At 40.6% G+C, this 14010-nt stretch overlaps 1 protein-coding gene across 1 annotated transcript in view; it reads right to left on the reverse strand.

The window, feature by feature from the left end:
- The window catches only part of LOC149226912 (actin-related protein 2/3 complex subunit 1A-like), a 314210-nt gene that overhangs the window by 148287 nt on the left and 151913 nt on the right, over nucleotides 1-14010 (reverse strand). The window contains exon 7 of the mRNA XM_089377632.1: nucleotides 1399-1468. Coding sequence (XP_089233758.1) covers nucleotides 1399-1468 — 70 coding nt within the window. The remainder of the gene's footprint in view (nucleotides 1-1398; nucleotides 1469-14010) is intronic.

Genomic DNA, 14010 nt, shown 5'->3' on the forward strand with positions numbered 1-14010 from the left:
ATACCTATTCCAGCCAAAGGAGACGAGAAAAACAGAGTTAATTGTTTCATAAAGATCCAAACAAAAAAATGTTTCACATCCTCCATGTCCTGGTTCTGGGGTTGCAGTGTCTCATGTCAGACACTCATATTTCCCTGTCCTCCATGTCCCGTGTCATCATATCAGGTGACTTAGTCAGAAATTGACTTTATAACATCTCTTCACTCAAGAATGGCCACCATATATAACTCTAATTATACAGCCTCCACATGGTTGGTTTTGTAAGGAACCGACACATTTTCCAGTTAATTGGATGTCTTGTGGCCTCATGGCATCAGCCCCACTAAATACAACAGCTCAGAAATTAAAACAGCCACAACTTTCAAAGACAGTGTTTGCATAGGGCTGGCAATCAATCATTTTGAAACCAATGAGCCCCACACCACAGGCATACATCCAAGATTAAAGATTATTTTGTAATTAGTAGTACAAGCCCATGACAAACTATTGTCATGATAACCTAAGGGGATTATGCATAGTCTTTGGGTTGGTGGCTTGAGGAAAGACATGCTAGATCGGCGAGGACAGGGTTAACCATGCAGCTTGAGCCATTGGGTTTAAGCACTTTTCCGTGGACTGAATCTCCTTGAATCTCCTAAATGCTCTAAAATATGCAAAGCAAACACTTGTAGAAGGTTTACATTTTCCAATCATGCATGTTGAAGCCTGAGGAGAAAGCAACTATGATATTATTGACTCTTTATCCAAAGGGCTATTCTAGAGTTGAAGCCCCATGTTGAGGGAAGTAAAAAGCACAAGATCTTTGGCAATCATTCACTTTAGCAATAAAAATATAAAGATTACAATGTACAGAAGAGTTTGATACATATCCAGTACTCTGAAATCTGAATTATTCTAGAAATATGTTCATGGAGAATGTGAAAGGGTAAGGTTTGTAGTGTTAAAGCACGATAAACAAATGAGAGGAACAGTAAAATGTATCTCTTTACGGATGTTCCTGAATCCTGATATATATATGTGGCACTATAAAGCTGCACTTTCTTTAAGGAATCATGGATTCTTAGTGAATTTGCCAGTAAAGGATAGACCATGGTCTATGCGATGGAGCCTTTACTTGTTACAAGTCTCCTTCTCATAACATTAAAAAAATGCTGACCAGCTCATTTGCAAAAGAAATTGAGATTGTCACCAACTAAAAAAACTAGTCATTTTTACTGTTATTTATCGTGATTAAAATATCCTCAATATATCAAGTTTAGCTGTTTCATTGCAATCATAAACAATCACATGTAATCCTATTAAATATCTTAACATTGAAAACTTGAAAAAAAAGTACTGATAGTAAGAAAGCATCTGGCATAAAGTAGAAAGGAAAACTTAAAACTAGAATACTCTCACATTGTTAGGGTGCCAAGCAACACTTGTCACAGATGAGTTGTGCTTTTTCCGGATAAGTTTGCTGACCCACCTGTGAAAATAAATCTATTATCAGCCAAAACAATTCTTTCTTCCATCTCTCTAATCAGAAAATACAAATCCTTTTAATCTATTCGAGAGATTGAAATTTGTCTTTATGGTTATATTTATATTTGTCCACTAAAGAACAAAATAGATCAAAGGGACTAGTGATTACAACGAGAAATAGTAGCCCAACAGCAACAGAGAGGCTCAAGGGACCCCGTTAAAAGGAATTGAAATGAAGAACCAGTACATGAACATCTGGGCATGAAATGGCATGAGCATTTGTGTACAAGTAGGTCATCCCAGGAGGGAAAACCAAATGAAGTGAAGCCCCAAGAGTTAGCTCAATTGGTAGATGCTTATGTTAAAGTAAATATCAGATTAATGGTCCATTAGATATTTAGACATAGGCATTAGTAAAGTCTCTTGGACTTTACGTTTTTAAAATTTTATGCTTTATTTCACTTCATATTGCTTTTTGTTCCATCCCACATTCATAAAGTGAATTGCCACTAGCTTGTAACTCTTTATAAGAAAATTTTTGCTTTCTCATTATCAATGTAATTTTGGTTCTCTTTATGTGTTTGTTTTACCATGGATATGGTATCAGAGCCCAGCATTTCTGAAGTCATATCAATGTTAGAGAAATCCATAGGGCAGTAGTTAGGATGATTTCTCTATCTATGATAACTGCTTGTGATATCTTTTTACTTTTTCTTACTTATTAGCTTCTTATCATATTATTATGTTCGTTCTTATCATCAAACAGCTACCAAAACAAGAAGAACAATAGGACACAAGAACACATGATATAAGCTGCAAGCTAGGGCCAAAACCTCTCCACTTAAGAGGAAACCCGTAACTCTCTTCTCTTCTTATAGATTCTTCAATTGACAAATTCCAAGACCTCTATACCAAGACTAACACCCTTCCAAGACCAAGTCAAACCCAGTCAAATCTCTTCCAGCAACACAACTTCGACTCCTAGTAACAGAATTTCAGTCTCTACTGCAGGTCTGAAATTTTCGGCCCTCCTAGCAGCAACTGCTTCCACACATGTGAGCTTATTTCGGCCTTCCAAGACTTCTTCAGACCTTCGCTTGACTTTCTTTCTCTTCTAGGGCTTGAGGATGACCTAATGAGCCCTCCTTCGATCTTCTTTCTGCACTTCTTCCAAGTTCGATCCTACAGCAGTAAAACCCTAACCTAGAAATAGAAACCCTAGTTTCCTTCCTTCGCACATGTCAGGAGAGAGAGAGAGAAAATAGCCCAAACGCTTGATCTTCATCCTCCTTCCTTCGTTAGCCTCTTCTTTCTTCATCACTCACTTGATGAGAGAATGAATTGTATCATTAGAAGGTCGAGTTACCTTCTATATATAAGCTTCCAAGGTGGACGAAGTTCCTCAAATTAGGCTAACTTGGTCTTGGAGGGTTTCTTGACACTTTAAAATACAAAAATAATTCTTTTTACAAGTTACAATGTGCCCGAAGGGGTCTTCAACATATGACAATGACTCTTTTGACTTCTTGACCTAGGACAAACCCTAGAAGCACTCAATGGGTGCTTGACCTCTAAAATAAAAGACCTTGAGCATGAAACCCATGCTCCAAAAATAACAATAATATTTTTTCTTTCATTTTACAATATACAAGAATCAAAAGTACATTTCATATTTATGAAGGCCAAACCTAGTTACACATTTTTCAACAATCAAGAGTCTCAGGCTTTTGAAAGACAAGGTTTCTCCTCTTGCAGTTTCAACAGTGTCGAAACCATATTAAGAGTCTCAGGCCTTTGAATGACAAAGTTGCTACTCTTGCAAGCATGAAGACCTAGGGATTGTTGGCAATAGAGATGTATCGAGGGATAGCCAATGTGACACATCAAAGAGCCAAAAGGGTTTCGCCTCACTCAAATCCAAGATCAATTCAGCGGATTTTGGAGCAGATTTAGTCTATTCTTGCCTATTGATGCCCAAATTTACAGAACTAGAATTGGCTACTGATTTATTGTTTTTCAACAAATCCAAGTAGAAACTAACTAATTTGGAGCTATTTGAGAGTATATTTGTGTGTTTTATAGTGGTTCTTGTGTAGATCTATGTATTTTTGTACAAATTCATCGAAAATTTGTGTATTTTTGAATGGTAAGTGACTACTACAACGATTTAGAGCGAATCTAGGTGTTCTTACTCCAAGTTGCAAATTGAGAGAATGAAGAACACGTATCTTTCTTTGTTTCATTTCAATATATTTTCTAAATTTTTGGCTTCTATTTGTGTTCTCTTTCCCTAACATCATACTAGAAGGCAACGAGAGGTTCTCTAGCAAGAACTACAATACGTGGAAGCTATTATAGGTTCTTGGTTGCTATTGTCCTCGGTAACAATACCCAAGCACAAGTTGCAGGTAAATACCAGGACAATGTTGCTTGAGTTGTCCGTGATAGATTAAATATTTCCCGAGGTCCAAACAGGGAAGACTTCAATAGAGATTTTGATGCATTTGAAAGAGTTGCACGAGACTTCAAACAAGGGCAGAGCCTTCTTCCTAAAATAACATGTTCTAAAATCACAATGTTAGGGTCCTAGACACCCTAACACCTAATAGATAGATTAATAGATTAATAGCCTGAACACGACTCTTGTAAGAAGGCTTACTAGAAGGATCCACGGCTTGCTTAGTAGATGTTGAAAATAGTGGCAAGAAAGATCTTGACTTGTGCCTGTTGAGAAGTCTAGGGCAGCTAGATCAAGTGATTTCTTTTACTTTTGATAACTTCTTGTGATGTTCTTTTACTTAACTTGATTAGCTTCTTCTTTAAATTGATTATTATTAGTGTTTCCTATCATCAAACAACTACCAACAATAAAATCAATGAGACTAGAGGACACAAGATGTAGACTATTAGCCAAGGCCAAAACCTCTCATGTTGATAGGAAAACCCACAAGAATTCTTCTTTTCTTATAGAACTTCAATTGACGAATTCCAAGACCTAGACCCTTGACCAAGACTCCTCCAAGACCAAGTCATACCTTGCCCTTTTCTTTCCAAGTCAAACAAAGTCAACCTTGCCTTAATACTACTGCAACTTCTTCTTCGTCCTCAACTTCGGCCCTGCAACACTAGACTGTAATTTTCAGCCTCTCTTCCTGCAATTCTTAGCCTCCTGCAACTTTCTGCAACCTTCATACGTGTGATGGGATTAGGGCAATTTTATCCCTTCTTCTCCTTCGCTTGCCTTGAGCTGATCTCCTTGTAACTTTGGCTTGCAAGAGGGATCTTCTTCTTACCTTGTTTCAGCCTTCTTGAGGTGATTGTATTTCTGATCTATTGCAGTAAGTTGTGCCCTAGTCTCCTCACACGTGTGAACAAGAATAGCCCAAAACAAACACAAAATTACTTCGATTCTTCTATCTTCTTGACTTCCTCTTCTTCGCTTGATATGAGGCTTCTTCTTGACCCTTGATCAAGCTTCTTGATGAGTGAATTCTATGTCATCTTGAATGTGGCCGAGTGCCCTACATATAGGCTTCCTTGAGCCTTCTAGTAGGCCAACTTGACATTGCTTCTAGGCCGACTTGTCCTTTGCATTATGACGAGGTCTTGGAGGGTCTTTTGACTCAAATAATTTTCTTTACAATATGTAACATGCCCAAGAAGGGTCTTTCATACATAACAATGACTTTCTTGACTTGTAGACTCAATGACAAGCCCTAGAAGCTCTCAATGGGAGCTTGACCTATAAAATAAATTTCCCTTGAGCATGAAACCCATGACTCAAGAACAACAATAATAAATTTATTTTTCTCTTTACATTAAATACATAAAATCATGATTACATATGTCATTATGAAGACCGAACCTAATTACATATTTCAACAGTGCTTTGGTCAAGAAAGACCTCGCTCAGTCTTCCTTTAGCATGCAGGAGTTCCTAGGAAATAGGAAGAGTTCATGGTGACAGTTTGACTCATGCACAAAGTTGGAGAGACAGTTGAATCGGTCTCCAAGTACAAGTTTAAGTTTGGAAGTGGACAAGTTAGAGAGCTTCAGTTCTAAATTGAGGCAGGACAAGTTGAAGAGTAAGTTCGACTCAGTTAACAAGTCGAACTCAACTCATATTCCAAATTTACATTTGCCAGATTTAGCATGATCGAAAAGGTTAAAAGGAGGGCAAAGACACCTTTGTAATCATAACTGTTGAACACAAGTTTTTTGTGTGAGAGTTGGTTGTGGGAAGAGCGTATCTAGGAGCAACCTATACGCAAATTTGAGACAGAGAAATTCCTTGCAGAAGTGCAATAAGATTTAGGGAGAAATTCCTAAATAATAGGGGCTAGGCAAAGCAAAGATTTAGGAGTTGGGTTGAGCTTCTTACGGGAAGGTTTTCAAGCTTAGGACAAGCTGTGAGATAGGTGTATTCTCTATTGAAACAGATTGCCTTGTAAAGAAATTGATTTGCTCAATTTTCGTCAATAAAATTCTACAACTAGCAAAGGGCTTTCCCAATTAAGTTCCCTAGAAAAAATTATTGTGTTAGTGTGTGTGATTGTTTATTTATTTCTAGTTCTATTCCCTTGCAAATTCAAGTAGGGCAATTCAGTGTCTTGGGGCAACGAAATTGTTTTTTCAGATTTGTCATTCAAGCAGTTGTAGAATTTAAAGGAAATTTTACATGTATCAAAGCAGAGAATGGTATAAATACCAACACATAGTGATCAGATTGTGAAGAACGGAGATCAGATTTGTGAAGGAGAGCTCTTTCGGTAAGCAGGATGGCATTCCAGGGATTGAGATCAAACCACTGTTTAGAGCCTAGAGGGAGCCTCTAACTTCGTCTCTTGGAAAGGGAGGATCATGATAGTATTGGAGGATCATGGGGTGGGAGAGTTTGTCAAGAATACTATACCACCACCACAAGATCCCCAACAGGTGACTCAACATACTAAGAATGATATCAAGGCCATGAGGATTATTCTAGAAGGGGACAAAGATCATATAGTTGCTCATATCCATGAGAAGAAGACACCTTTTGAGATGTTCAAAACTATTTTAGATTTATATCAGAGTATTGATGATGCCAAGAAGCCTGCTCTTAAGGAGAAGCTAAGGAGTATCCAGGTGAGACAAGGAGAGCCCATCATCACATATCTTACGAAGTTCACTCAAATTCGAGACGAGCTAGGTGGTGTGGGTGTCACTGTACCTGAGCAGGACCATGTGAGTTTTGCTTTACTAGGACTTCACAAGTCTTAGTATGGGTTCTAGGATGTTGTCACTGCAGAGAGAAATTTCCCAGTTAGGAAAGGTTATGGACTAAGTGCATTCAAGAGGAGATCTCGAGAGGAACCCAAGATGGTAGATCAGCACAGACCGAGGACGAGGAAAATTTTGCTCTTGCAGGCAATGCCAAGGGGAAGAAAGGCAAAGGGAAGGTCGAGTCTAGTCAGAATGGTGAGAAGAAGAAGAAGGATCTACGTAAGTTCAAGTGCTTCCATTTCCATGAGTTGGGGAACTATGCTACTAAGTGTCCAAATCGGAAAAGAGGTCCAACAAGAATCATACGACTGCATTAGCAGAGGTAGATGGGTTTGCTTCTTAGTTTGAGCAAGATTTCTCATTGATAGCCTGCATGGCAAGCTCAGTAGGGAGCAGCACGTGGTATATTGATTCTGGAGCCTCCTTCCAAATGACTAGGAATAGGGAGTATTTCAGCCAACTGAAGGAGAAGGGCATGCAGTTTCAGAATGAGTTAGGAGATGATGGCAAGTACCCATTTAGAAGAGTTGGTACTATCAGCATTGAAAGGGAGTCTAGGAGCAGAGCCCTCTCCATCTCAAAGATGTCCTCTATGTTCCAAGATTGAAGAAGCACTTTGTCTCAGTAGCTACCCTTGACGACAAGGCATATGAGATCATCTTCAACAAAGGTATGGCATACCTCAAGCACTTGGCTTCTGGAGTAGTGAAGCAGATAAGTGTAAGGGTGAAGAACCTTTACAGGTTGCAAGTTAAAACATGTGCAGCCTTGAGCAACAAGGTTGGTGGTGAATAGAGTAGAGATGTTGGAGAAATTTGGCACACGTGCATGGGGCACTTGCATCATGGGGCGCTGAAGATTCTTCAACAGATTGCCACAGGATTGCCCGCATATAGTTTTGATCAGCATGATGTGTGCAAGGGGTGCACACTTGGCAAGTATGCCAAGACTTCCTTTCAAGGCCAAGATGGCAGAGCCAAAGGAATTTCGGAGTTGGTGCAACCAGATGTATGTGAGCCCTTCTCTTCTCCATCTCTTATGAGACACAAGTTTTATGTTACTTTCATTGATGATTATTCTCAAAAAACTTGGATATTCTTTATGAAGAAGAAAGATGAGGGCTTAACCAAGTTCAAAGAGTTTAAGGCCTTGGTGGAAAACCAAACCAAGAAGGTAGTGAGGAGTGACAATGGTGAAAAATATGTCTTCAATGCTGAGTTGTGTGTGAAGAAAGGCATTAAGAGAGATTTGATTGCACCTCATAACCCCCAACAAAATGGGGTGGCTAAGAGGAAGAACCGCAGTATTATTGGAGCAGCCAAGGCCATGTTGCATGATCAGGGACTTCCTATGTTCTTGTGGGCAAAGGCATGCAATACTGAAGTATTTCTACAGAACAAGAGTCCACACAAGGTTCTGAGACGAGTTACACCAAAGGAGGCTTTCACAGGAAAAAGGCTTGATGTTTCGCACTTCTGTATCTTTGGCACAAAAGTTTATTGCCATGCGTCCAAAGATAGCAAGAAGAAGTTGGAGCTCACAACAGAAAAAATGTATTTTCATGGGATATAGTGAGACAACTCAGGCAAACAAGGTGTATCTACCAGGACTCAAGTAGACGGTTCTCAAGCGGGACGTGAGGTTTGAGAAGTCCAATGCTCTAAGGGATTCCTTAAAGCGAGAGCAAGATGGAGTAGGTGGAGGAGCCTCAGTCAAGATCACAGATTGAGTTTCATCCAGGTGGCAAGAGACCTGCACAGCAAGATGCAAAGAAATATGATGAGAAGTCTAGAGTAGGTAGCTACTCAACGAGAGACTTCTAACACAGGGAGGAAGAAAGCCAAGTGGGCCGAGAAGTTGATTCAGGAGGCCTAGGAGTAGGTTGAAGTTCCTAGCACCATGTTCAGGCAAAGCAAGCAGCCACAAAGGTACACAGGATATATGGATAAAGGCACGATGACAGAGGTGGTGGATATTGAGCCTTCTAATTATATGGAGGTAGCTTCTCAGTAGGTTTGGCAGAATGTCATGGTGGAGGAATATTCCTCCATCATGAAGAATGATGTCCAGGAGATTGTGCCACAACTTGAGGGCAAATCAGTAGTTGGCTCACGTTGGGTGTACAAGCTAAAGCATGGCGTAGGTGGGAGTGTGGAGAAGTACAAGGCCAGGTTTGTGGCCATGGGATTCTCATAGATTGAGGGCATAGACTATGATGAGACCTTTGCCCCAATAGCATGGTATTCATCCATCAGGACTATTTTGGCACTTGGAGCACAAATGGGGTGGAAGATCCACTAGATGGATGTGAAGACAGCATTCCTCAACAGAGTGGTTAAGGAGGAGACTTATATGGAGCAGCGAGAGGGGTTTGAGCAGTTCAATAGAGACACACATGTGTGCATGCTGAAGATAGCTCTTTATGGGCTCAAGCAAGCTCCAAGAGCATGGTACACTCGTATTGGAAGCTACCTTCGAGGATTGGGCTTTACTAAGAGTGAGGTGAATGCCAACATCTACTACATCATGGTTGGAGGGCTTCGGCTCATTCTAGTTCTCTATGTTTATGACCTTATATTGACTGGAGCAGATAGCTTGATCCAGGATTTCAAGGAGGACCTTGCAAGGGAGTTTGGGATGAAGGATATGGGGCTTATGCACTATTTCCTTGGCTTGGAGGTTTGGTTGGGTGATGGTGAGATCTTCATGGGACAGGGGAAGTACAGTACAAAGATTCTCTAGATATGTTATATGCAGGATTGCAGGCCCATGGCCATGCCTCTAGTCACAAACTAGAGAAAGGTGGATGCTAATAGAGCAGAGCGAGTAGATGCTATAGTATACAAGCAACTCATTGGGTCATTGATGTACTTGGTCAACACGCGACCTGATATTTGCTTTGCATTCAACCAGTTGAGTCAGTTCATGATTGAACTGACCAGAGTTCACTGTGTTGCTGCGAACCTTGTTTTGAGGTATCTCAGAGGCACAACAGCATATGGATTGTGGTACAGACAAGTTGATGGAGTGAGGCTTGGGGGCTTCACAAATGCAGATTGGGCAGGGTGCTCCATAGATCAAAAAAGTACTTCAGGTGGTGTCTTCAGCATTGGGTCGGCAATTGTTTCCTAGTACAACAGGAAGCAGAGATTGGATGCACTCAATCAGTAGAGACTGAGTATATGGTTGCCAATTTGGAAACATGCGAGGCTATTTGGATGAGAAAGTTACTTGTGGGATTTTTCAGATAGAGGATGGAGCCTACTGTGATACTTTGTGATAATCAGAGTTGCATCAAGCTCTCTAAGAACCCAGTTTTTCATGATCACTCAAAGCATATCGAGATCAAGTATCATCATCTCAGAGATTGGGTGCAGAAAGGGATAGTGAAGCTACTGTACATTCCAATAGAGGAGCAGACAGCAGATATCTTGATCAAGGCATTGCCAAGAAGCAGTTTTGTTCATTTCAGAGATAAGTTGGGATTTGTACAAAATCCCTTCCTCGCTAAGAGGGAGTGTTGAAAATTGTAGCGAGAAAGGTTTTCTTGACTTGTGCCTTAGTCAATAAAGTCCTACTCAGTCTTCCTTTAGCATGCATGAGTTCCTAGGAAATAGGACGAGTTCATGGTGACAGTTTGACTCATGCACAGAGTTGGAGAGGCAATTGAGTCGACAAGTTAGAGAGCTTCAATTCTAAATTGAGGCAAGACGAATTGAAGAGTCAATTCGACTCAATTAACGAGTTGAACTCAACTCATATTCCAAATTTACACTTGCCAGATTTAGCATGATCGAAAAGATTAAAAGGAGGACGAAGGAACCTTTGTAATCATAATTGTTGAGCGCAAGTTTTTTGTGTGAGAGTTGGTTGTGGGAAGAGAGTATCCAGGAGCAACCTATACGCAAATTTGAGATAGAAATTCCTTGCAGAAGTGCGCTAAGATTATGGAGAAATTCCTAAATAGTAAGGATTAGGCAGCACAAAAATTTAGGAGTTGGGTTGGGCTTCTTACCGGGAGGTTTTCAAGCTTACTCCAAGCTGTGTGATAATTGTATTCTCTATTGAAACAGACTGCCTTTTAAAGCAATCAATTTGCTCAATTTCTGTCAATAAAATTCTACAGCTAGCAGAGGGTTTTCCCAGTGGCGTTCCCTAGAAAAAATTATTGTGTTCTTGTGTGTGATTGTTTCTTTATTTCTGGTTCTATTCCGCTGCAAATTCAAGTAGGGAAATGATGTGCCTTGGTGAAACGAAATTGTTTTTTCAGATTTGTCATTCAAGCAGTTGCAAAATTTCAAGGAAATTCTACACTAGAAAGTTCCTCCTCCAGAATGTTCTAGAACCATCAACACAAACAACCAGGCAAAGATGAGAGCTCTCATTGCAGGGATTAGGACCTGTTTGAAGCTTGGTATCAATCAATTTCAGATTGAAGGTGACTGGAAAATAAATTATAATGATCAATATGATTAAAGTAATTGTCCATTCCCTCACATTGGAGCTCAAAATCCCAATGAAAATCCATCAAGAACAAAACAGCTAGGAGATTATAAATAGAATATAATTATATTCAAAGGGAGAATAAGTTGACTGGATCTCTCGCTAATCAACCATTGAGGCTGAGAGAATTTTATTTCAAGATTGTTAAAATTGGCAACTAGGGCCAAACCCCATGTGGGTCATCTTATTAATGGTAGCTGATATTTTTCTTGGACTCCTCACATCGAGAGGTGTAGGATTGATCTGAAGATCATCCGATTCCGATAAGTATTCATGGAGATATGATTTTATTTTTGTTATGGGACAATTCTCAAGGGTTTCCCCACATTGGGGTTTGTCCCTGGCTAACGCCACATCTTATGTCCTCTTGTCTTGGCTTGTGTTCTGCGATTTATGTTTATGTTCTATCTGCAGTTTACTTTAATGCTAATGTGATTGCTAATCTGGAAGAGATATTGAGCTAACTGTGAAAATTGAAATAAATTGCTCTAAGCATAGAACATACCTAAAATTAACATGGTATCAGAGCTGAGGTGAAGACAAAGCCCAAGCAAGAGTGAAAGAGAAATCACCGAAGACAGTTGGGAAAGGACAAAAGGATCAATGGATTCCTCATCCCTCTTCTAATTCACCAAGGGTGAAGTCGAAGCAAAGAATATTATCAGAATGGCGCAGCAGAAGTTTCTGATGGCCTACCTGAAGATCACTTCTATGGGAAAACCAGATCTAAGGGTGGAAGGAAAGGCAGATGCCTTGGTTGAAATAAGTTCGGCCATTATGCGAAGGAGTGTCCGACTGGCAGGGACACATCACTTGATGATGATAACAATCATTCCAGGGACATCTTCAATGATCGGAGGAATGCAGGTCATCAAGGATATGGCCGACTCTTCAGAGAAAGCAAGGAACCCCAGGTATGAAGAATCAAATTTTATTTCTGATAAGATAAAAAAGTGTTATCTTGTATTGGCTCTCTCCTTCACATTCTTTGGGAATCTGGGTTATTGACTGTAGTGCTTCAAGGCACTAGCATGGTGAGCTCATATTTGGTTGAGCCTCACTAGATTGGTGCCAAGAATCTTCTGAGATATCTTCAGGGCACAATCTCTCATGGATTGAGATACACTGTCGAAAATATGAATCTGCATGATTATTCGAATGTTGATTGGGCAGGCAGTGTGGAGGATCGCTAGAGCACTTCTCAGTGTTGGTTCTCTCTAGATTCTACTTCGATATCATGGATGAGCAGGAAACAGAAGTCGGTTGCTATAAGCACCGCCGAGACCGAATACATAGCTATGAGTATGATCTCGTGTGAAGTTGCCTGGTTGTGGAAGCTCATCAGTGAGCTGTTTGTACACATGATGAATACCACTGTGATTCTTTGTGACAACCAGGGGGGACTTCAATTATTGAGGAATCTTGTATTCGATGATTGCTCCAACAGATAGACATCAGATACTACCTTACCTGGGATATGGTAAGTCAATGAGCGAGGAGGCTCCATCGCATTGAGACTGATGTACAGGTCGTAGACACTTTGTCAAAGCCCCAGGGAAAGGTCAAATCTGTGATTTTCCCGAACAACTTGGAGTCGTTGAGAGACCTTCATATAAGGGAACTACATGTTGCATGCATTGAGCTCTGGGAGCTCTAGGGGGCTTGGAGTACTTACTGGAGCGACATAAGACCACAGGGCAACTCACCCTCCCCTGGTGGTGCGCTATGTACAGGATGACAGGTTCAACCTTTCCCTGTGATACCTCGTGGCGACTATGGAATAGGATGATTAGTTCTCCTGTGGGCCAGGATGATTAGTTCTCCTATGGAAACTATGGAACAAGATGATTAGTTCTCCTGTGGGCCGGGATGATTAGTTCTCCCGTGGCAATTATGAAACAAGATGATTAGTTCTCCTGTGGGCCGGGATGATTAGTTCTCCCGTGGCAACTTTGGGATAGGATGATTAGTTCTTCTGTCGAGGCATCCTACCCATACAGTCTGGGACTCATGGGAAGTACCTCTCATCTGATCAATGAGTAGGGAAATGGGGTTAGGGACCATAGTAGAACTATCGATGGACGCATTGTTGTATCTACCGTACTCCCTATGCTAGGATGACCTCCATTGATTTGGGATCAGTATGAGTGGTTTGAGACACTCTCTTGTGATATTGATCTGGGATCAATAAAATTGACTTCGAGTCAGTAAGAGTGATATGACACACTCTCTTCAGATGAAACTGACTTCGAGTCAGTAAGAGTGATATGACACACTCTCTTCAGATGAAACTGACTTCGGGTCAGCAGAGAATGGTATGAGACATTCTCGATCAATTCTTCTTCTTCATGGTTCAGCAAAGCAGAGCTCAACAGAGCAGAGCAGAACAGATCTCGGCAGAGGAGAGCAGTGCAGGGCACTGATGGCAAAGATAGTACAGTTGGACAGATGGATCAGCAGATGGAGTTCTCCCTAGTTGAGAGGGAGTGTTAAAATTGGAAACTAGGGCCAAACTCCATGTGGGTCATCTTATTAATGGCAGCTGATATTTTTCTTGGACTCCTCTCATCAAGAGGTGTAGGATTGATCTAAAGATCATCCGATTCCGATAAGTATTCATGGAGATACGATTTTATTTGTGTTATGGGACAATTCTCAAGGGTTTCCCCACATTGGGGTTTGTCCCTGGCTAGCGCCACATCTTGTGTCCTCTTGTCTTGGCTTGTCTTCTGCGATTTATGTTTATGTTCTATCTGTAGTTTACTTTAATGCTAATGTGAT

This window comes from Pinus tabuliformis, chromosome J, assembly GCF_031772625.1.
Source record: "Pinus tabuliformis cultivar Carrire ecotype Pingquan chromosome J, CPIR1, whole genome shotgun sequence".
Classification (NCBI taxonomy): domain Eukaryota; kingdom Viridiplantae; phylum Streptophyta; class Pinopsida; order Pinales; family Pinaceae; genus Pinus; species Pinus tabuliformis.